The sequence below is a fragment of the Anticarsia gemmatalis genome, chromosome 8 (genome assembly GCF_050436995.1).
Source record: "Anticarsia gemmatalis isolate Benzon Research Colony breed Stoneville strain chromosome 8, ilAntGemm2 primary, whole genome shotgun sequence".
NCBI classification, from domain to species: Eukaryota; Metazoa; Arthropoda; class Insecta; order Lepidoptera; family Erebidae; genus Anticarsia; species Anticarsia gemmatalis.
Genome location: NC_134752.1, coordinates 13,900,621 through 13,923,674, shown reverse-complemented (window position 1 = coordinate 13,923,674; position 23,054 = coordinate 13,900,621). Strand labels below are relative to the sequence as shown.

Below are 23,054 nucleotides of genomic sequence, written 5' to 3'. Positions count from 1 at the left end.
CCATTCTTGTTCGGACTTTTACCATTGAGAGTTGGTAAATCTTAGGTTTTACCGGAAAATCTTAGGATTTGCCACAGTTCGGGCTTTTACAGTAGCGTATACATATAAAGAGTCTGATAATTATGCTTCTTGATGATTAGTAACTTTACAACTATATTCCCCATGTAATACAATAACCCATTAGCATTTCTTATTTCTGTTTTAATGTTTTTATTGTAAGGTTATTTCATTTTATTATGTGTCATAGGGAACTTATAAAACACACAAAACTGGTCATAAATAAGTAGGTAGATAAATATTTAACTTTTTATGTAAATACGAGGAAGAAATAAAATATAACGATGAGAACTAATTATTATTCTTTTTCAATTCAACATTATTGTTTATCAAATTAATTTGCAAATAACGAGTTGTTTTATGTAAATGTATATATTTAGTGCATTCCTATGTGACATGGTCATTGTCATGTGACTAAATTATACTATAAAAAGCTAGAATGATGTGTTAAGTAATATTAATTAATGCTTTTTGTTGTATTTTATTAATATTTTTATTTACATTATGTAATAAACGGAAACTGGTTAGTTAAAGTTCAATGTTGTGTTGCTATGATGCTTAGTATTGTTAATTAAAGTTAAGTTTTAACAAAAACATTTCCGGAAGAAGACAATAAACTTGTTAATAACTAAAAACTATTATGTAAGGCTAGGTTTAAAATGTATTCAAACGAGCATAGTAATATGCTAAATTACCTGAAGCACACAAAACCCTCAATATACTTACTTATAAACTAACCACAAGATTCAAATGCATTAAAGTTTTGCTTTGCTCTGATCATTTTCAGACTAAATTCCGGGGCACTGCAGGGGCTTTTACTGGTAGTAGCTTACATCTTAAAGAACTAGTATTTTACGAAAATAACTTAAGACAGTTTTACTCCACTTACCTAGTTGTAAGATACCCATCAACAGCTCCACACAGCCCGACAAGAACGCGAGCAGCACCGCGAACTCAGGTCCTAAGCCATGCAGGTTCTCTCTGGTCAAGATGGCGGCGATGGCCGTGGGCCCGATGGCGGAGTCCTTCACGGAGCCGAACACCGTGTACACGAAGCACGCCATGAACGACGAGTACAGCCCGTACTGCGGCGGCAGACCCGCCACGCCCGCGTATGCTATGGCCTGAGGTATCACCGTGAGACCCACTGTTATACCTGTAACGAGAGAACATGGACTTTAGAATAGTTTGACTATGTTTGGTTTGTATAATACCTTTGTAGCAGCTTTTTTTGATGCAGGATTGGGGATCAGTTCCGTAAATGGTGGGAGTTGTGGACCCTACAATCCTTTTACTTTTACAGACGAAGCAAAAGCGAGAAATTATGACAACGGACGTTTTTCTAGCTCTTGCGCGGATATAGGTAGATCAGGTTGTGTTATCAATGTATCTCTCTTGCCAAAATTATCATAAAACCTCACGAAATTCCGTAAAAATCGGTTCAATCTTTAAGAAATGCGGACAAAGGTTGATATTTTTCAGTTAAGTAAAGAGTATGTAGAAAAAATCTTTCAGCAATGCGGATAAAAGTAATAAATGTGTAAAATAAATAAAGATTGCTTCACATCATGTGAGTACAAGGCACGCGCTCATTATAAATATTGTATCAGCTTCATTCCTGTCTAACATTACAGTGGAGTATGCACTAACTATACACATTACACAGAGCACTCAGCACTGCTCAGTTTGTACACTCGCTCATGTTTTCTCTTCAAACAAACTCTTGCGAAATGCTGTGAGAACTACTTTGTTATGATCTTTTCTTTCTTTGTGCTTACTCTTAAAATGATTCGAGACATACGAGTGTCTTTAAGATAACTACCGTATTGCTTTTGTAGTTTTAGTAACTTTTTACGAGCCACTTAAAGTGAAGGGTCGTTCAGGTTCAGTTACAAATTTCTGTTACCTGTAAAGATTGCTACATTATTTCATCTTTTACTCATAAATGCTACGGTGTAGTCACAACTCAAATGAAAACAAACTTTACTTTAGAAACCGTTTTTTAACTCATTGCTGTCGTACAGCATAACCCAGGTCATCTCATAATGAAAGAACGGTTAATTTAATTCTTATGTTACAAAAATCTATCATTTCAGCAACATCTCTCCATCATTTGATATAACGAAAGCCTTTCTGTATCATCTCACGACTCGTTCCGGTAAGATTTGTGGGTAAATTGAACACAAAATAATTGTGGCACTGTGTGTGAGTGTGTGTGTGTGTGCGATGATGTAGCGCGCGCTGTGCACAATACGCGGGCGCATACAGGAAGCGGCACAATGCTCGCACGCCGCTTGTCAAACATTGTTTACATACTGCTATGTAGCGGACTGACAACTTATCCCCTTACCTACATCTATCTAGATTGATAAGAGGGAGAAAAAAAGGTTAAATCACTCATAAACATTTTAAACCACACTGTATGATTGCAGGGCAAATGTTTCCACCCGATAAGTGAGACAGCCTTTAGGCAATGGCCAATTATGGGGATTGGAAATTTTGCATACTATCAACTAGGTACTATCGAGCTAACATGTTATATAATTATTGATTAAACATTCATCATGACAGTAGTACGATAGATAATTTCTGTTGAAAGTGTCACAGGCCCAAATCTTATTTCATTCTATCGTATTTTGAGTACAAAAGTGACTGGCACGTCACATCTAATTGTATACGATTCTTTGCACTTAACATTTGCAGCAGTAGTAAGCCTTTAATAAAATAGATTGAAAATGCAAATAATAATCTTTAATTAATTACCCGAAAAAAACATCATAAGGTAGGTTTAAGTAGATAATCTCGTGTTTATTACAAATAACAAAGACTCTCATTTATACTAAATAGTTAGTAGTTTTTCACACAAATTAGATCAGACCAGTTTTTGTAGCACTTCGAGGAAAGTAAAACAAGTTGTAGGAAAACTTCATTATAAACCAAGGTTTCATTTAGAAGGGAGAAATTATCTAGAAAATAAATTAAGACGACATAAAAGATACAGCTCATTTTATACCCGAAGGTGTAGCATTTCACTATTATTTTAAAAATATTTCGCTTTATGATAAAATTCTAATACAAAGCATAAAAACCTAATAGTACCTAAATCTCGTGATCAGCAGTAGTATACCACCCAGTCTATAAAAGCAGTAAAAAGATTGACTAAAGGAGAATATTAATCATTTACTAAATTATCATAAAACATCGTGTCAATTCAGTTGCGTGGGACGACCGTTTTAAATAAGGTCTTTGATAGACAGGCTCATTGTTCAAGAGTTATGTATTTAGCGTTTAATTAACTCTAGTTAGATATTGATCGTGTAATCACGGTGCAACTGACCTTGTGCTGAAAATTAACGAGCGTAGTTTATGTACATTTATGGCACTAATCATAATAATCAATTATTGCTTTCTGAAAACTAAGACGTTTGAGAGAATTCGTAGAATGAAGCTTTTTATTGGTAATTGATTTTGTTAAGAAGTTAATGATGATATTTTATTGTTATGATATGATAGGATAGGTGATACGAATTACATAATGTTGAAAATTGATAGTATCTAACATCTACTGAAAGATACCGGGAAATTCAGTAAGCATTGAGAAAATTATTCACAGAAGAGGACGAAATACGCGTACAATATACGACAGCAACTATAAATAACTTGTAATTATTATGTCTAAAGGCTCTCGATTTATTACATACACACAATTGAAATTAAATAGAGTTGTACAACGCAGGTACAGGTATTACGAACTAACAACACTGATCACTGTGCTCAGATCAATCACCAACAAAAGCATAGTCAAGTAGGCAGTGATGGATTGCGAAACTAGTCTAGATTTAAATATAAAAGGCAGTATCGGCGCAAAGGTTACGACACACCGCACCGACACAATGCGCCTGTGACGACACACTGCCACCGTTACACGCTCCACCGAACACTGCACTACATCTACCAACAATTGCTTTTTGCACTCTATTGCAAAGAAATAAGGTTTAAAATAAGTCGTTGTTGTTGACAATAACGCAACGTGCTCCCGCCGCAAAAGTGCAATTTTCAATTTTATTGAGGTCATTACACTCGTGCATTGATAAGTAAATGGTGTTATTTGTATTATAAGAATACAATAAACGCACGTAACTATAACTTAATATGTAGTGATTTTTATTGTATTCTGTTCTAAAAATAGTTAAACCAAGACCACTTTTTGTATCGATAATAATACATTATTGCCTAGTCTAAGAAACATATTTTATAAGTAACTACAGTTCAGCTGTTTACTTATTCTGTGTTCATAGCACTTCAACCCAAATAAATCAGTATTTCAAGCCTCAAAACTAAAAACAAATTGTAAGAAACAATGTACCAGTCAGTGAGGAAAACTGTCTCCACTCCACAGATGTTCTGCGGTTACATCGGATATTAAAAACTTCGTTGTGCACGTTTGATAGATGATAACTACGTGTATTTATCTCTATTTACTATCTTGTTAGATCTATTTTCATAACAAAATTTTTATACAATAGCAAATACTTTGATCTGTTGCAATTTTTCCTCGTATCTTATTATGGAATTCCGCACGTCATTCCGTGAATCATAGCACTGACGCACTGGGGCGTAACATTGCAATTGTATTTATACAATTACACATGAGGACATGTAGCATTAGTCTAAAGTGTTCTGTAGCGAATCGCGTAACACCGTGGACCGTGACGCGCTCGTCTGTGACGCATCACAACGTTACGCATCAGTGGATGGCTACCTTTACAATTAATAAATTGAATCAGTCTGATATTTCCTTGGTTTTTTTAATTCTATTATGTTACCTATCGGATGTGACATAACTATAAAATACCTAGACTTTAGAAAATAAATATAACAAAGAAAATTCTAGATTGAAAAGGTTAATATTTTCAAATTAAAGTGAATCCTTTGTGTTCTACGCTTCATTTAATATGTTGTTTAGTTGCAGCGTATAAAAAGGGCACAGCGCATTATTGGAAGCCTTCTTTAAGATAATCAATATTTAATGTCAATTTAATACTGGTACTCTGTACAGGTAGTTTTTAATAAATGAGTCTTTTACCACTGAGACTTTAACTTTTACATTTTCTTCGAGACGATACGCAACGCCTAGTTTGGTTATTATTGTTTAAAGAAATACTGTAAATATGGACCAAATTAACAGATTTTTTTACTATATCACATTTCATTTAGATAAAATCAAGGGAATGCAACTCGCACGTCTACTAGGAGGAAATTTAAAGATATTTCGGTATTATCCACAGAAGGTAACCGCATAGAACCAACAGCTTACACAATAACGACCTATAAAACATATAACATAATAAGTATTATATATAATAACATAACGTGTTACAGCTCGTGTCTACTGTATATTGTTAACACAATAGACTTAGCTCGTGTGCCGCCGATCAAATATGTTCTAAGAGAGTTAGCACACTACGTTATAGTTTCATCTTACCAACGACCATTGACAATCAAGTACTATAGTAGCTCGATTCTCTATTACTATCGATTACCGATAACCGACAATCATCGAGAAATTTTGTATGAAAATCTGATCAGCGCCTCTGACGGGCGTCGTAGAAACTATTTTTGCAGTACATTCTAAATGTTAAAATGTCGATAGATAGCCGGTTGTCGGTAGTCGATAGTGGTAGAGAATCGATCTATTAATATTTGAATATTTTGTATGAAAAAACTGATCCGCACGATTTCAATGTTTTATACCCGCAGCTCACGCCACTACATCACCGATTGTAATATTTCAGGTAACGATGAAATCCGATTAAATTATCCAATTTCTAATTGATCGTGAATTTGGTATTGATAAATCATGGGTCGTCGCTATTGACTCGCACAATTATACTCCTAACACAAGTTTTTGAGCTTAATTGGACAGGTAAAAGCAACAAAGTTGAGAAAAGTTATGCACAATAGCTGTTAAAGGAGAATGGGCAAAATAGTATGGAGCCTGGGCGATCCGCGGCCAAACTTGATTTTTTGTTTTTTTAATGTAGTTTAGTCCTATTATTACCGTGTAGAAGTTTTATTGCCGCGACGCACTTATATGACGAACAAAATACATTTTTGTTTTTGAGCACTTTTAATAGTATAAAAACATATTTTTGGCTTATATTCGGAGATTAAATAAAAAGTACTATTCATATTATTGCATACAAATGTAGACATTATTAATATTCGAACAATCATAACATGTAAATATATGAATATCGTAACAAGTAAACATCTTGCTCTTCTATAATATATTCACTGAGACGACTTATCTGTCTTGAATGCTCAGCTTAAAAACGAGGCGTTCATAGCCAGTTGCACTCACTGGTCGGTAAACGATCTGTTGGTTAAGCAACCGTTGGCGCGGTCATTCTATAGATGGGTGACCGCATTGTGGTATTTGAACTGAGCTTCTCCGTGCTTCCGAGGGCACGTAAAAAGTCGGTCCCGGTTGTTGTCAACTAAGATAACATTCGGGCGGGTTGAACAACTTTGAAACTAGGTGAACCATATGATAGATAGATACGAGTTACGATTATTGTTCATTTTGATGGCATTGCAATTGTTATAAGAAGATGTAACGTTATTACACAACATTAAATGCATTACAGACACGAAACATTTGTATTTGTTCTATGAAATTCCATTATATTTACATGTCAATATATTGTTTCCTGAAAGGAATGCAGCGAAACGTTCTTAGTAAAAGTTGTTCCTAGTTATCATTACTTTAATTTAACACTACTTTCATTAATGGCCGCCGACCGCCCAGGAGTGCCCATTCTCCTTTATTTAAAACATCTATTCGAGAACATAAGATATAACTTATTCCAATATCTTATAATATAACAAAGTTACGCATATATTATTTGATCGTTATGGATTTCATGCTCAGAGACTTTTAACAAGAACTGAATGAAGAGTTATTGGTTAGTTTAAAACACAATTTCTAGGAGTACAGTGTGCAAGCTATCTTACTGTGCATTGATCGAGAAGTGAAACGAAGTATCGTTGTTATTAAATAGCGTATTGTAGATATTATGTAAATACTAGTTAATTGTAACGTGCCAGGTTTCTATGCCACATCTATGCCGATACAATGACACAGCTGGACTTTGAGTGAGGAATTTTCCTGCAAAACTATTGAAGAATTTTCTTATTATTACAATGCAGATAGGATAATACTGTAGTTTATGTATTTTAAGAAATAAATTATGTGCTGCAACATTATCTTTTGGTATAATTACTTTATCATTACATATTGTAATACAAAGTCCTTTCGCCTGACATCGTGTTTGTCTGTCAGTTCGCGAAAAACTCAAAATCTACTGAACGGTTTTTCTTATGTGTTTTACCAATAGATTCTAATAGAGCGTTTCTCGAGGAAGGTTTTATTGTGTAACTGTTTGTTCATTAACGTTTTGTATAAAGTTATTTTTATCCCAGACAAACCTGGTACGGACCGCTAGTTTATTGATACAAATAAATTATAACATTATTCAGAGTTATCGTTTAATTATTTACTTGTACTGATGATGATAGTTATGCTTGATTATACTGTGCATAACTATCGGTAGTTAGGAGACGCGCGTGGGTAACTAACAACGTACATAATTACATTTTATTTACGGCTTGTTTCACTAATCCTATAGGTAAACAAATTATATAAGATGAGACGATTCATTAATTCATATCGGATTGAATGGAGAATGTTACCTAATTTTGATTTATAGCACTCCATATTATCGTTTAAAAATAAAAAATACTGGTGAAAGAATTACTTCGATACGTCAATTAGTTTTCGATTTATAAGTAAAACAAGTTGTAACCGCACGACGCTTGCTCTCGGTGACAGTGTGACGTCACTCTACACTTGTTCAGTGTGGCTCACACAGTCCGCTTGCGGTCGCGCGCTCAATGCGTTGAAATTATTCCTAAATACTTTTAAAAATGTCCAATTCAAATACTAGGAAATCATATGTTGTGCCTAAATGTAATTTAATTTTATGTAGGTAAGTATATAAGTAATAATAAATAACTTCATCTTATAATGAAACAATTTCTAACCGGATTGATCGCGAGTTTATTGATTTTACTGTGGCAGGAAAAATATAAAAGCAATAAGTACGCGATTATTTCAGTTAAAAATTGTTTCATTATAATATGCAGTGATCGTAAATATCTAACATATTACTTATACATATGTATAATATACTAGAAGCGGCCCGCGACTTCGTCCGCATGGAAACCCTTCCCGCGTAAATCCCGATCCTTCGGAACTCCGGGATAAAAAGTAGTCTATGTGTTATTCTGGGTCTTTAGCTACCTATATATCAAATTTCAACAAACATCCGTACATACTTACATACATACATACATACATACATACGTACATACATATATACGTACATACATACACATATACATACGTACATACATACGTACATACTTACATACATACATACATACATACATACATATATACATATACAAACTTACGTACATACGTACATACGATGACATACATACATATGTATATTCTCACAAATTTTCACATTTTTAATACTTATTAAGTAGGATTTTGGAGGCAACAAAACCTCTATTTGTTTCACAAAATAATTCGCAACCATTATTCCATTTATTTTAGGTAGTTTATCCGATTGCCCTTTTTCAAATCCTTTATCCATTTTTATTAATCGAATAGTATTTACTATTATTATAAGTTATTTTATACATAAGCGGACGAAAACACAACAAAATACTACGCAAGCTATACTAAGACTACCAAAATACTAAGCGGGACGCGGCCCGCGCGGCGCGGCAATGTAGTATGACGTCACAGCCGCTCACGCGGCTGCTAGCGGGACTCGATATTTTTCGAAACTTTGAATGCTTATAAAATCAAAACTATTCGGTATTTTTGACAAAAACAAAAACTAGTTTATATGTATACATACAGGCCATACTGTGTCAAAATTTAAAGCGATTTGGCATACCTAGTAACATTCTCCATTATAACGTGATTATAGATGCTTGTGGGATTTTCATCCACAGGCTCTTTAAACGTGATTTAAATACCTTGGATTACACTATAGGAACTGAAGTCTAGTTCGCATTGATCGTTCGCAGCTTGTAATTTAGTAGCTAAACAAAAACTACTTAGTCGTAATATTACAATGCAACGAGTCTTGAGCTGGCAATGAAAAATTAAAGGCTACGATATCTTGTCTTCTAACCACCGGTTTCTGAGTACGTTTAGCGGTAGTTTATCTATTCAATTGCGTTTTTTTGTATGAGTTGAAACGCTATTGCATAGATAAACTAACGTTAAATATACCTTAGAAACCGAGGATAAGTCTCGTCAATTTTTTTTGACACCAAATTACTAGTTAAGCGACAAAACGACCAGCCTATTGGGACACTAAAAACGTTAATAGCCTATTGGGAATTAGGTTATAAAATAGTAAGCTCACCAGCGATAACATCAGCGAGTCCACTCCGCAGCGTGTACTTGGGCAGCCACTCGAGGATGGGCAGCCGGCGCAGCAGCGTCTTGGTGGAGCAGCAGGCTCGCGCGCGCCGCGCCGCGTCCCGCCGCCAGTCGCTGCCGCTGTGGCTGCCGGCGTCCTTGGACGGCAGCTCGCCGTTGTATGTGCCGTTTGATGCTGATAAACACAAAGGAAAGGATAAGAACCTGGTCAAGATTGTCCTATCGCTTTTGAAGATGATCAATATCATGATGTGGGCTAGTATTCGTTTTAGAGGGTATCTGAGATATATTTAGCGGTAGTTTATCTATTCAAACTGGCATGTTTTTTTGAGTTTAACGTTATTGAATAGATAAACTACCGCGAAATGTACCTTAGAAACCGGGGGTAAGGGTTGAAGAGTTTGCCTTATGGTTGTTTAACTCGATTTTCGGCGTGGTAAAGGTTTAGGGTGGAAGGAATTACTTCATGTACTTATAGGTTTTAGGCGGATATACACTTATTAGATCCTAATAAACATTGTTAACACTTTTCCTAACATACGGAGACATACAATTCCAATCTAATGAGCACGATCATTTAGCAAGTGTTAGTTCTACAGCCATTTTAGATAAATATTTTCCGTTTATTCCATCTAGTCCTACCAGTAGTTCGATAGTCGAACTGTTTGGATGTTTTTATTCCAATTTGTTATACTGACGGATCGAACTATTCGGAAACGCGGATTTAATTCCAAATAGTGCTATTGTGAATATAATGGTACAGTCATGTAGGAAGAGGAAATAGTCCATTTTATTATTTCTTATCAATCCTCTGTGAAGGATGTTAGAAAATGTGTTTACATGTCAATAATTTTTTTTATTCACAATTTTTTTTTAGTTTCCCATTTCCTCAGGACGCAGATGGATCTCTGGCGAAAGAGGTGGTATTTTAAATTTTACCTCGAAATTTCTAAACAATGTCAGTGATAGCCGAGTGGTTTAAGCTGACACCAACCACAAATGAGGTTGCAGGTTCGAACCCGGCAACATACCAATGACTTTTCGATATTATGTGTGCATTAGAAATAAATTATCACTTGCTCTAAAGGTGAAGGAAAACATCGTAAGGAAACCTTACATGCCAAAACAATTGTTTAATACATTTATTGAGAGCATGCAAAGTCCCCAACCCGCACTTGGCCAGCGTGGTGGACTCAAGGCCTAACCACTCCCTCCTCGTTTGGGGGAGACCCTTGCCCTGCAGTGGGACAGAAATGGGAAACTAAAAAAAAATTGTGAATAAAAAAAAATATTGACATGTAAACACATTTTCTAACATCCTTCAGAGAGGATTGATAAGAAATAATAAAATAGACAATTTCCTCTTCCTACATGACTGTACCATTATATTCACAATAGCACTATTTGGAATTAAATCCGCGTTTCCGAATAGTTCGATCCGTCAGTATAACAAATTGGAATAAAAACATCCAAACAGTTCGACTATCGAACTACTGGTAGGACTAGATGGAATAAACGATATTTTCACCATTTAGTTGTTGTTGCTTAACAATCGCCACAACAATAACACAATGTCACAAACACATGGCTATTTTTCACAATTTGTTAGCAGAATGTAATCGTCACGAATAAATTAACATTATTTACGAAATATTGAGTCATTTACGCATTTATTTGTGTTCTTTAATATACGCACCATTAACGACGGTCACAACATGCGGGTACTTCTGGTCTTGATAACATGATTTTATTACTATCACCTTAGAATAACTTTAGAAAATTTTGAGTTTAATTTGATTATAGAAATAAGTAAATAGCTGACATAAAAAGCTAGCGACGAGTTCAGTTTTCCGGTTCTTGGTACTAAATATCGCTATGAATAAAATTGTAGCATTACAAATAGTGTAATTGACTTTAAATATGCCCATTTCTTTCCATTTTAAAGTAACCCCTATATTCACGTTCTACGGATACATATATTTCTAATTATTCGTACTTACCTGGGTATAATGATACGATAAACCGACGAAACTTTGCAAATTACGATACCCATTTTATAGCCTGATGTTTTGGTTCAGAGACACTAGTTATGGTCACGGTCGGACACGGTCATGGGCGGACCTAGCTGCTAAGCGTTCTTCGTGTAGCGCGAGATTCTACGACTACCCTCATTTTCGGTCTGTACTATTTTTGTAATCATCGACATTCTTGACATGGTTTTCAAGTTTTTTTTAGGTTTTTTCTATTATGGTACATTAACGAAGTCTGAATACATAATGAGTTAACTAATTATGTGTATAATTGTTTTATTGCTAATCTTTTTACATTAACGAAATCTGAACAATATGTTCGACTATTTATACCTAATATTATTTATGTTACTTCCGTATTCACAAGTACCTTGTTATTTTCGTCACTAAGTTATGCCCAAAATTGAACAGCTGTTTAAATTAACACAGCTATCATTTTTGTGTATCGACACATGCAATCTTTTTGTTTGTCCAGATGCAGGGAAGATTTTTAACGACCTCATTTTTACAGAAAAAATATCTAGGTGACATGTAATTATTGTTTTTTTTTATGTAACAAATGACATTAAGTTACGTACTAAACGATCAATAAATTATTAAAGTATGTGGAGTGGATGAAAGGAGATCATCCAAGCTCCATACATTTTTGGGCCTTTTTTCAAAGTGCCGGCCAACAAAAAAAAGTGGCATGTATCGATAGAGCTAGCCATTTGAAGCAATAGTTAGTATGGCACGAAACCGGTAGGATCGCTTTGAACCGAGTTATACAGGTTTGAAGATTCATAATATTCATACATTAATTCATTTCTGAAAGTGCTGTGAAACATAAAATAATGATTGATTTTGCTAGAATTAACTATCTAAAGCAAACGACCACTCTCAAGTTGATTTAAGGTCGTAAGCACACGTATCAACTCGGAAACGGGTCGTCACCGTATCAACTCGAGCTCATCAGTATTATTTGTATGTAATTCCCTACTGTAACACACTTATCGGAATCGTTATGTGATCGCCCCGGCTCACGACCATAGGAGTGGTTCGTATGCGCATTATGCATACACCAGCACCCAGGGTGGAGTGCAGGACTATGTGCAAATTCCGATAGAAGGGCGGGCATACCTTCTAAACCGCAACATGTGTCCTCATAACAAGGGCCCTCATCACAAATGGTGCCCGAAGCACAAAATATTGTTCCACATGCCGATGAGTCGGACATAACAACCCAACGGCAACACTCTAGGTGACCTCTTACCTAGACGATGGTTTGATAGTTGCACACAATCGAGGGTGCGGCCTCTTAGGTGCGAGTTTGATTCCCCCGGCGCCTCAATGCGTCGCAACTGGACTGGTCACTGGCGACTAGTGCAAGGTCAGCGCATCCTCCCTTAGCGAACCCAAGGGGCCGCACCCTCGATTGTGTGCAACTATCAAACCATCGTCTAGGTAAGAGGTCACCTAGAGTGTTGCCGTTGGGTTGTTATGTCCGACTCATCGGCATGTGGAACAATATTTTGTGCTTCGGGCACCATTTGTGATGAGGGCCCTTGTTATGAGGACACATGTTGCGGTTTAGAAGGTATGCCCGCCCTTCTATCGGAATTTGCACATAGTCCTGCACTCCACCCTGGGTGCTGGTGTATGCATAATGCGCATACGAACCACTCCTATGGTCGTGAGCCGGGGCGATCACATAACGATTCCGATAAGTGTGTTACAGTAGGGAATTACATACAAATAATACTGATGAGCTCGAGTTGATACGGTGACGACCCGTTTCCGAGTTGATACGTGTGCTTACGACCTTAAATCAACTTGAGAGTGGTCGTTTGCTTTAGATAGTTAATTCTAGCAAAATCAATCATTATTTTATGTTTTACAGCACTTTCAGAAATGAATTAATGTTTGAATATTATGAATCTTCAAACCTGTATAACTCGGTTCAAAGCGATCCTACCGGTTTCGTGCCATACTAACTATTGCTTCAAATGGCTAGCTCTATCGATACATGCCACTTTTTTTTGTTGGCCGGCACTTTGAAAAAAGGCCCAAAATGGATGATCTCCTTTAAAAACTAATGGAAAGTTTAGTTTGGCTTATAACCTCTATGTTTCTTCTGTCTGTTCCGGTTTTCAGTCAAGGAACAGAAGGTTTGCCTCAGTCAGTAAGTTTTATAAAACTATGGTGTCTTAGGCTTTAGTCTTATCCCTTAACTTTTTATCGTGATATCAAAACGTAATATAAGACGCAGTTGCAAAATGTGATGAAAGATAATCTGTCGTAGTTAGTGAAAATCATGATTATTTATTATGATAATGATTTGACATAACCTGCACCGACTTGCGGTCACTGCTATAAATCACAATCTATTACAAAAACACACATAGTAGTGGTTTACAATGAAATAGTTACGGAAAACCCATAACTAATGCGATTACTGCCGTGCACCCAACCACTCATCATAACTGCGTAATGATATGATGAGGACAATGAAATATGGATGATTCTGTGAAATTGTTCTGTTGATGACGATCATTGTAGCTGTGACGTGATGTCCTAACGCTGAGTACACATACGCAAATGGTATTTAGAAATATAAAATCGGAGGAAAAGTGTCCCTTTACAAATTGCTTAGTGTTGAAAATTGGTGTAGGATTGGCCACTTATGTATGTCGCAAGGGGTTATTGAAGAAGTAAAATGTTTATCTGGCGAAGGGCACAAATAATAAATTGTTTAATGTGGGAATAGTTCTCGGCACTTAAAGCGCAATACACATTGAGCCCGCCGGGCCGCTGACAAAGCCCGGCGACACAACCCGGCGGCCTGTACGAAAAGAATCATGTCGGCAACATGCGTCTGCGCGTGTTACCCGCCGACATGTTGGCGGCTTGAGTACGCCTGCACTCAGTTGCCCGGCGACGCTCGACCTGTAGTGACATTCCACATGCTGCTATCAACAGATCACTGCCATCGTCCATTTTTGAAATTATTTCTATTTACTGAATTATCGAAGATACACCATCAAAATTATATCGCACAACCACACAACCTTTATCGACACGGGGCAATCACTGACTGCCAAATAAATTTCTTACCTCAAGCCGCCGACATGCCGCCGACCAAATTTTCCGACTTGTAATAAGTGAAGCCGCCAACTATACCGCCAACAAAAAGTTGCCGACATATGTCGGCGGCCCGGCGGGCTCAATGTGTATTGCGCTTTAGGATTACCGGGTGCTCAAGGATAACTTGATACCCAAGGTACCCTTGGTGTCCAAAAAGTATTTTGGATCCGATAGTTTAATTCTCACTCCATAAGAAAATGTTTCGGGTAAAAATCAAAAGTGCACTAGCAACACAAAGGTCATAAGTCAAAAACAACTCAAAAGAACTATTGAAGAACCCAAGATTTTACCAACCACTATTTAATTTCATTACCAATATCATAACTTCGATATAACCACAGATTATAATTTTCATAAATACTTCAGGCTCAAAAGTGCTAGATTACAGAGCCGTAAAACGGAATAACAAAAAAAAAAAGTCAAAAACAATGTTACATCTGCATTGATCTTTGTAAAAAATATTAAGCAAATGAAAAAGACTGAACTGATGTCGTGATCATAATTTTCGCTGTAGTGGCAGACGCACCCATAAGTCAACGTAACAAACGTTTTGATGCGCGGCTAATTGCCAGCTGTGATCCGTCAACATTGTTGATACAACGACATATGTATCACTCACTGTATCACTGTATCGCTGTATCTAGTAGAACAATGTGTTTCAAGTGTACCTCTCTCTCACCACACACGTACACGCGCTCTTTTGTTATACTTTCTATTGAACTGAAGGCGATTCGACTCGCCTGTCCGCCTGTTGATGTATCATGACGTCTTTCAGCCAACTTTCAGAACTAGTGATAACGCCGTGTATTTAATAGGTAGTTTTTTGAGACGGATGCACTATTGTTAAATTAATTTACTGTCCAAACGGCTGTAGCCTTTCAAATTAAACAATTATAATCAGTTGAAACATACATATATTAAGAATAATAGTACAATTCACAAACGTCAGTTCACGTTACGCATTCAAAAAAACAAAAGGTAGCCGCCATTTTTTTCGTTTTCTTCCTTTTTTTCCGGCAGCTTCACTTGGTGTTGCCTGGTTGCCAACACTATTTATCTCGAATGAATAATATTGTGTTTTTCCGAAATAAAGAAACTGTATCAAACACGATAACCAAAACGGGTCACTGAAGTTCTAATTTCTAAATTTTGTATACGTCGGCCATCCGCAAACTTTGCTCACAAGATTCTTCTTGCTAACCGAACATGATCGTTTCATTTCTTCAACTGCAGGTTTTCTAGGCATAAGGCGAGTTTAGGCAAGCAAGGATAAGGAAGGCTCTGGATTGTGTGCTTACATATTTAAAACGTATACAGGTGCGGACTGGTGCACGAAGGCTTCATAAAGTTTGTTGCAAACCAGGCTCGGTACAAAGAAGGTAGGTTTGTAACAAATAGTTATTTGCCTCAATGAGCGTGGTTGACTTAAATGATCTACTGGTCACTGGAACTGTTATTACAAAAGCGATCAAGCATAATAACTGTATAGAGATTGCATTTAGTAATCCGATGTAACGGCGATGGGTTCAAGACAGGATATTATGATATATTTTATAGCTTCATGATGCAACATGACTCCATTTTTAGACTGAAATCAATTAAGTGATTGCGATCAAATACGTGACTGGTTTATACACTTTGTAGTATCCGTTCTTCCATACCAATATTACAAATGGGAAAGTGTGTCTGTCTGATACGCATTCACGGCGAATCCACTGAACTGAATTTCATGAAATTTTGTACCAAGACAGCAACTAAAAGGACATTCAAGACTGTATAAACATAATATAACGTATTATTATGACAAGTCATTTCCCAAAATCGATAGAAATCAGCCAGGCGGCCTGCTGTAAAAACATCAAATCATGTTTTTGAGGGAAAACTTGTTGTGTCGACCCCACGTAACCTGGGATAAGCACAAGACAAAGAAGAATACAGTTAGTAACTGAAAAACTTTATTTTATTATCGATGCCTGAAAGGCTGAAAGGGGACCGAAAGTTTGTATGCGAACAAAGATACGGTAGAGTATTAAAACAGTTTAGTAATAGTATGTATTTCAGATGTGTCGTTAGCAAATAACATCTAGAAGTCTGGAGCCGAAGGTCACTGGTTCGATTCTAGTTTGAATTTGGCAAGTCATGTCCTGAATTAGCATAATAGTATACTAGTTTTATTACTTGTTATGTAAAATGTTAATTGGATTAAGTAATAAATTATTGTGGAATATTTTGAGATTATAAAAAGATTTTTCGTATTTTAATCTTATGTTTGTTTTCCCGATGTCGTAGTTGAGACTATTGACAACGAACTCGTACCTAAATTGAGTAAATTAGTATAAGGCTTTTTAGTTAAAGGCGGTATACAATAAATAATATTAGGTCGGGGAAAAAGTCTTTTCGAATTTTAGTATGTATGAAGTTGTAATAAAATATTTTCTCTCCACAAAAAAGCTCGATAATTGGGTACCTCACGAACTCACTGAAAGAAACCTAATGAACCGTGTACCCATTTGTGATTTTTGAAGCCAAAGAGATTTTATTACAAGTTCATACATACTATAATATAGTGCGAAAACACTTTTTCCCCGACCGACCTAATATTTTCCTGAAAAGGACGTCGTTAATATTGTTTAAATACGACGTTACGAAATATGATGATATTTAGGGATTGTTTATTTGCCTGTTAAGCAAAGCCGCATTAAAAGCAAGCGCAATCCAAACCTTGATATAAAGATCTACAGGAACCCTTTGCGTAAAAATATTACTCAGATTAAAAGTAAAATACTTATAAAATATTTTAATCTAGTTCGTAATTATAATAAAATACTAATAATGTACCTGTTTAATCACGACCATTAGTCGTGAGATGTCAACTTAGAATTACTTAACTAAGTTATAGTAACAAAGTACGGATATCTTGTTTATAGTTCACAAAGACCGGTACTACGGTATACCGGTATTATTGTGTGATTGAGTGTTGCTAATTTAATTTAGAAAACTTTTGTCACATTGTTTTGAAATATTAGCGTTGCATAAAAAATAGCTATGAAATAAACTTTCTTCGACGGTCTCCGTGGCGCAGTTGTTAAGGTTACCAAGCAGTAACTACCAGTGAGTCGTGGGTTCGATTCCCACACGGAACGAATATTTGTGTGATCCACAGATAGTTGTTTCGGGTTCGTTGTTGCATGTTTGTAAATGTAATGGGATTAGCTCTTTGTTCGGCCCGGGAATCGAACCCGCGACCTCGTAATAAGCAGTCGTATTCATTACCACACAAACCACAGGGCCAGCTTAAAATAATATATACGTAGTTTAAATTAAAATATTTTGTTAGTTTATTTACAGCTGTTGATGCTTACGTTCATACAATTTGTTTTTATAATTTATTTACGAGACTTAATGTTCAAGTGAAAGTTGAATGAACCGAATCGAAATAATAATATATACATAATACATATGTCTATGTGTGACTAGAATGACTGCTAAATTACTGTTAATAAGATAGTAAACAAATAGCAATTAATTGTATAAAAATGTACGGTTTTTTTTTCTATTTAGACAGCATACAAGTTTATTTTAAAAACAATGTTAAGTAAGTATTGAGCGAAAGAAAAAAATACACGAAGCAATAAATAAATCTAAACAGGTTGCTTTAAACCTAGATTTTGTTATAATTCACGCACGAACGCTGTTCCGAACAAAAGTGTTGGCAAGCGCCGCGAGTTTCCGCACTGTGCCATTGTCCCACGTTCGATTCCATTTGTACTAACACACAATACTTCGCCCCAGGAGCCTTATTCTTTAAATAGTTCGTTTATTTATCACTACGGGAAGTGAATTTGTAAAAAAGCCGTTTTATTTTTTAAGGTCTTTATTTATAAAGCACCGCGGTATGTGGTCTAATTAGATTGTTAGTGCCAATTAATATTAGGGTGTCGTTTTTAACATGCCATGGGGAAAGTTTTAATTCATATTTATTTTATATTTCTTAATAGTACCCCTAACCTCTCCCTCAATTCGGGAGAAGACCCTTGCGTAGCAGTAGTACTGTAATTTGTAAAATAAAGTATTTCATATAAAAGTATTGATATTATGGGCTAAAGTAGTTTTCTAAGTTTTCGCAGTTATATCTTATTGTGTAAAATTAGCTCTGACCCGTTCTAGCTAGCTTATAAAAAATTGGTTTGTCCTGACATATAATATTATATCCTACAATCTTACCACCTCGCACTTATCATGTTAATTGTCTCAGCAGTCACAGAGTGAGTTTTGCCCCTTAAATTTTACTTATTATTGATTGTTTTTTTATTTCACAGTGTACCCTACTGGTCTCTATAACGGCAATCATACGCTGATCTCATGTTAAATTTAAATCATCTGACGATAATGAGCACCGTGGGAACTGCACCCTGGACTTCCGAAGTTAAATATAACTAGATAATCAACGAACCATTTGATTATGACATTACAATCTACAAACCGTAACTAAATGTGTTGTTTTATACACTGGCAACACAAGGCGGACTAGTTTTTGTCTATGTTTATAAAATGGCAACACTTTATTGTTATAGTCATTTAGATTTAATAGCTGACTTATAAAAAGTGACCAGTGTTTTGTTTTTAATGTTTCTTTTTTTATGTGACATCACAATTTGATGTCTTATTTTATTTTTAACTTAGGATGGGAAAATATACGAAGTACTTTTGTAAACATTATAAGGAACTAATTAAAGATGCTACGTACCATCAAATAACTGTAAAGTCATTCGGGCAAAAATAATTAATATCCGTATAAATAACTTATTATTATCTGTCCCGCAGCTTGACTAACCCCCGTTGTGCGTCTTTATATGAGTTAAAACGCTATTGAATAGATAAACTTCTGCTAAATGTACCTTAGAAATTGCGGGATGATTTTTGAAAAAATAGATGATACGTTATATTCAGCAATATACTTGTTTAATGTTTCTTCGTTACAAATATTTCTTTGTATGACTCCACCATAATCATCTGCAAATGTATATATTGTCGTAAAGGTACGTCTTGATATATAAACGATGATGATGACAACATTTTTATATGCACACTTACTTATTCTGCTTACATATAACATAACATCAACGAGATTACAGTCATTTCTATTAACTTATTTGTATTAGTTGAGTAGTCAGTGGTCACTCAGTGGTGCACTCTACAAATACGCTAAGTAATTGACAGGCTGGTGGTGTGACGCGAGGTGATGGTGTGAACTAATTACATAGTTACATCAGTCATCAAGTAAGTGCTCACTGATCACTTATCATACATATACTATATTGTTTACGTAAAATAAAGTTTCTCTAACCCCCGGTTTATCTATGCCAGTGGTTCCCAACCAGTGGTCCGCCTGTCAAAATGTGGTCCGGGAATGACTTTTTCAGACTGATTAATACATCTTATCTTTAATATACTAACATGGTGGTCCCTGCTAACAAGAATAATATAAAAGTGGTACCGGACTAAGAAAAGGTTGGGAACCCCTGATCTATGCAATAGCGTTTAAGTTTATATAAATATGACAGTTTGAATAGACAAACTACCGCTAAATGTACCTCAGGAACCGGGCATGAGTGTTGTAATGAGATCCGGATCTGTGACAAATGGTTTGTAAACTGGCTATATGTGATTTATTGAGTGGTAAGGTCTCAGGTTTGATTCTGTTGGGTTGTTTTAAATAATGGAGTTTTGTGACGTTCTTATTCTCGACCAATAAAGCTTGGCACTCAATAGGAATTAGAAATAATATTTAACTGTAAATCTAGCCTATGCACATTTAAGAGTATCTGGATTTTGATCCATTAATAATAAAAAAAAACATCAAATTCTGAAGTAAGATATGCCGCTGTCATGAAAGTAATTTTCACATTATTTCGATGTGCTTGTGACTACATTGATCTGACGTCATAAAAAAAACAATAAATATAAACAAATATAAATTCCATTAATATTATAAACATCAAACGCAAAGCTTATACAAATGTACACACACATTATGGGTCATATAAGATGCGTAAGCGCAGCGTTAGAGAAATCGATCACTTTCTACTTTGAAGAGCACTGGAGGTGCCATGGAGAGCTTTACATGACAAGATTCAATTACCTCGCACATTCGTACCTATGTGTTAAACATTCTAATGTAAAGTGACGCATAATAAATGAAGGTGCTCACTAAATAATGTAATACGGTTTCTAATGATCTAATGGGTTTTCTCCATTAACATGTTTTACTTTGCAATTGAATACAACAAGGACAAATTCATCTCTTTCTAGAAACATAGGTCGTGCCTCCAATGTTGATATCACTCTAGCCTACTATATGGACTTTAGTGTTTGTATGGCAAAAAATATTTATAATATTTAAGCTTGAGATCATGGCCTGTATGACCTGTGCCGAAACCTCGAGTATTCCAAAGTAAAATTCATTTTAATTTTTCACGTAAATTCCCGTATAATAATAAAGTTCGATCATTAGTTCCTGAGGCCCTAGTTTATAAATGAGTAAACCTGTGTATTGGACAAACCTCTTTCTATTTTTGTGAGGAAAATCAGCGGCGATCTTACTTTTTTCGGATAATTTATGCATATAAACTTCTGGTATTTTTTCTTTGTCATTGCAAGGACGAACCACAGATACGCGGCTTCCTGTCCTCGAACTGTACTTGTTCTGTGTTGTATAATCATATTACAAAATTTATGCGATAACAAAATAATATGAAACTTACATATATTATGTACTAGCTGACCCGCGCAACTTCGCTTGCGTCACGTAATAGAGAATGGGTCATAATTTTCCCCTGTTTTTGTAACATTTTTCGTTACTACTCCGCTCCTAATGGTCGTAGCGTGATGTTATATAGCCTATAACCTTCCTCTATAAATGAGCTATCTAACAGTGAAAGAATTTTTCAAATTGGACCAGTAGTTCCTGAGATTAGCGCGTTCAAACAAACAAACAAACAAACAAACAAACAAACTCTTCAGCTTTATAATATTAGTATAGATTTCAATAATAAAATAGTACGCACACGTTACTACTAGGTATATTGATTGTTATAAAAATATTGAGTAACGCACGAGTAATATAAGTTATAGAAATTGTTATATAATTTAATGTATTGTTTCATATGTGTATTGTGTACCTAATTGTAATAAAACCATTTTGCTTTGCCTAACGACTTAGTGCCTAGGACGTGTTGTACTCAAATTCACAGGTTTTTAAATAATATTTTGTCGAAGAAGAATATTTGTTCGTACAACAGTCAGATATGTGTTAATTACCTATTTAATTATATATACTATCTATATAATTATTTTAACATAGCATCTATTCTTTCCTTTATTGCTAAATAACTAAGTATTTCATCTTATCTCTGCGTCAACCTAGGCTGGCAGGTAAAGCAGAGGTAGGTATATTCTCCGTGTGAGGAGATGGTTAGGCACTACTGCATTGTGTAATTTCAAGTTCGGTACCTTGCATCCTTACCAAATCTGGGTAAGATCTTTCAGCGAAGCATACATAGTAAAAAATCTGTGTGTTGTTTATATGCATACAATACCGCGAACTTGCTAATAATAAATATGATTAAAATACTTCAAGAACACTTCAAAGGTTCCCATAATAGTAACCGACGGACAAATATTTATATTACTAGTGAAAAATAACTTTATATAAAACTATCCAACTAACTGTAACGTTATTAAACTAGTACGTGTAACTAACACTTACTAAAGTATAAACTTTCAATGAGATCTAATGTGGGTAGTACGAAATTTACGATGTTATACTATCAGAGAGAATTAATTATCATAACAGTATTTGTATAATATTTTCATGGTCAGTTGAGATCAAGGTTTTTTGCTAAGAAAATATATTTCAGTTAAAACTGAAGATTTGGTAAAGGTCTTTATGTAAGCGGGTAAAAGTGCACGCTGTAACTGTACCGTAAACTCCGAGTGTGGCATACTGGATAGTAGTGGATAGATAAATAGGTTGTGTTATTCTCTCAAAATAATAAATATAATAAATACGTTATGTGTTAAAAACTCTTGTTTCTCTATTTAAAGTTTTTATAGTTTAGGTTTCCTTGCGTAGACTTTCTTTACCAATTCTTTACAGGTAAATCGTCGAACATCAACTAATATAGACGAAGAAATATCTTCTAAACGTTGTATAATATGTTTGTAAATAATGAGTGATTTAACGCACACGTTCCGTATTCTTTACACTTATGAGTGGGCTGCGTCCGACTGCTATTCTGATAATATTTTACGCT

The 23,054-nt window shown here is 35.4% G+C and overlaps 1 protein-coding gene across 1 annotated transcript in view; it reads right to left on the bottom strand.

The window, feature by feature from the left end:
- Window positions 1-23,054, bottom strand: part of LOC142975157 (sodium-independent sulfate anion transporter-like) — a 60,575-nt gene that overhangs the window by 10,308 nt on the left and 27,213 nt on the right. The window contains exons 3-4 of the mRNA XM_076117876.1: window positions 9,570-9,761; window positions 947-1,213 (exon numbers count right to left, since the gene is read on the bottom strand). Coding sequence (XP_075973991.1) covers window positions 947-1,213; window positions 9,570-9,761 — 459 coding nt within the window. The remainder of the gene's footprint in view (window positions 1-946; window positions 1,214-9,569; window positions 9,762-23,054) is intronic.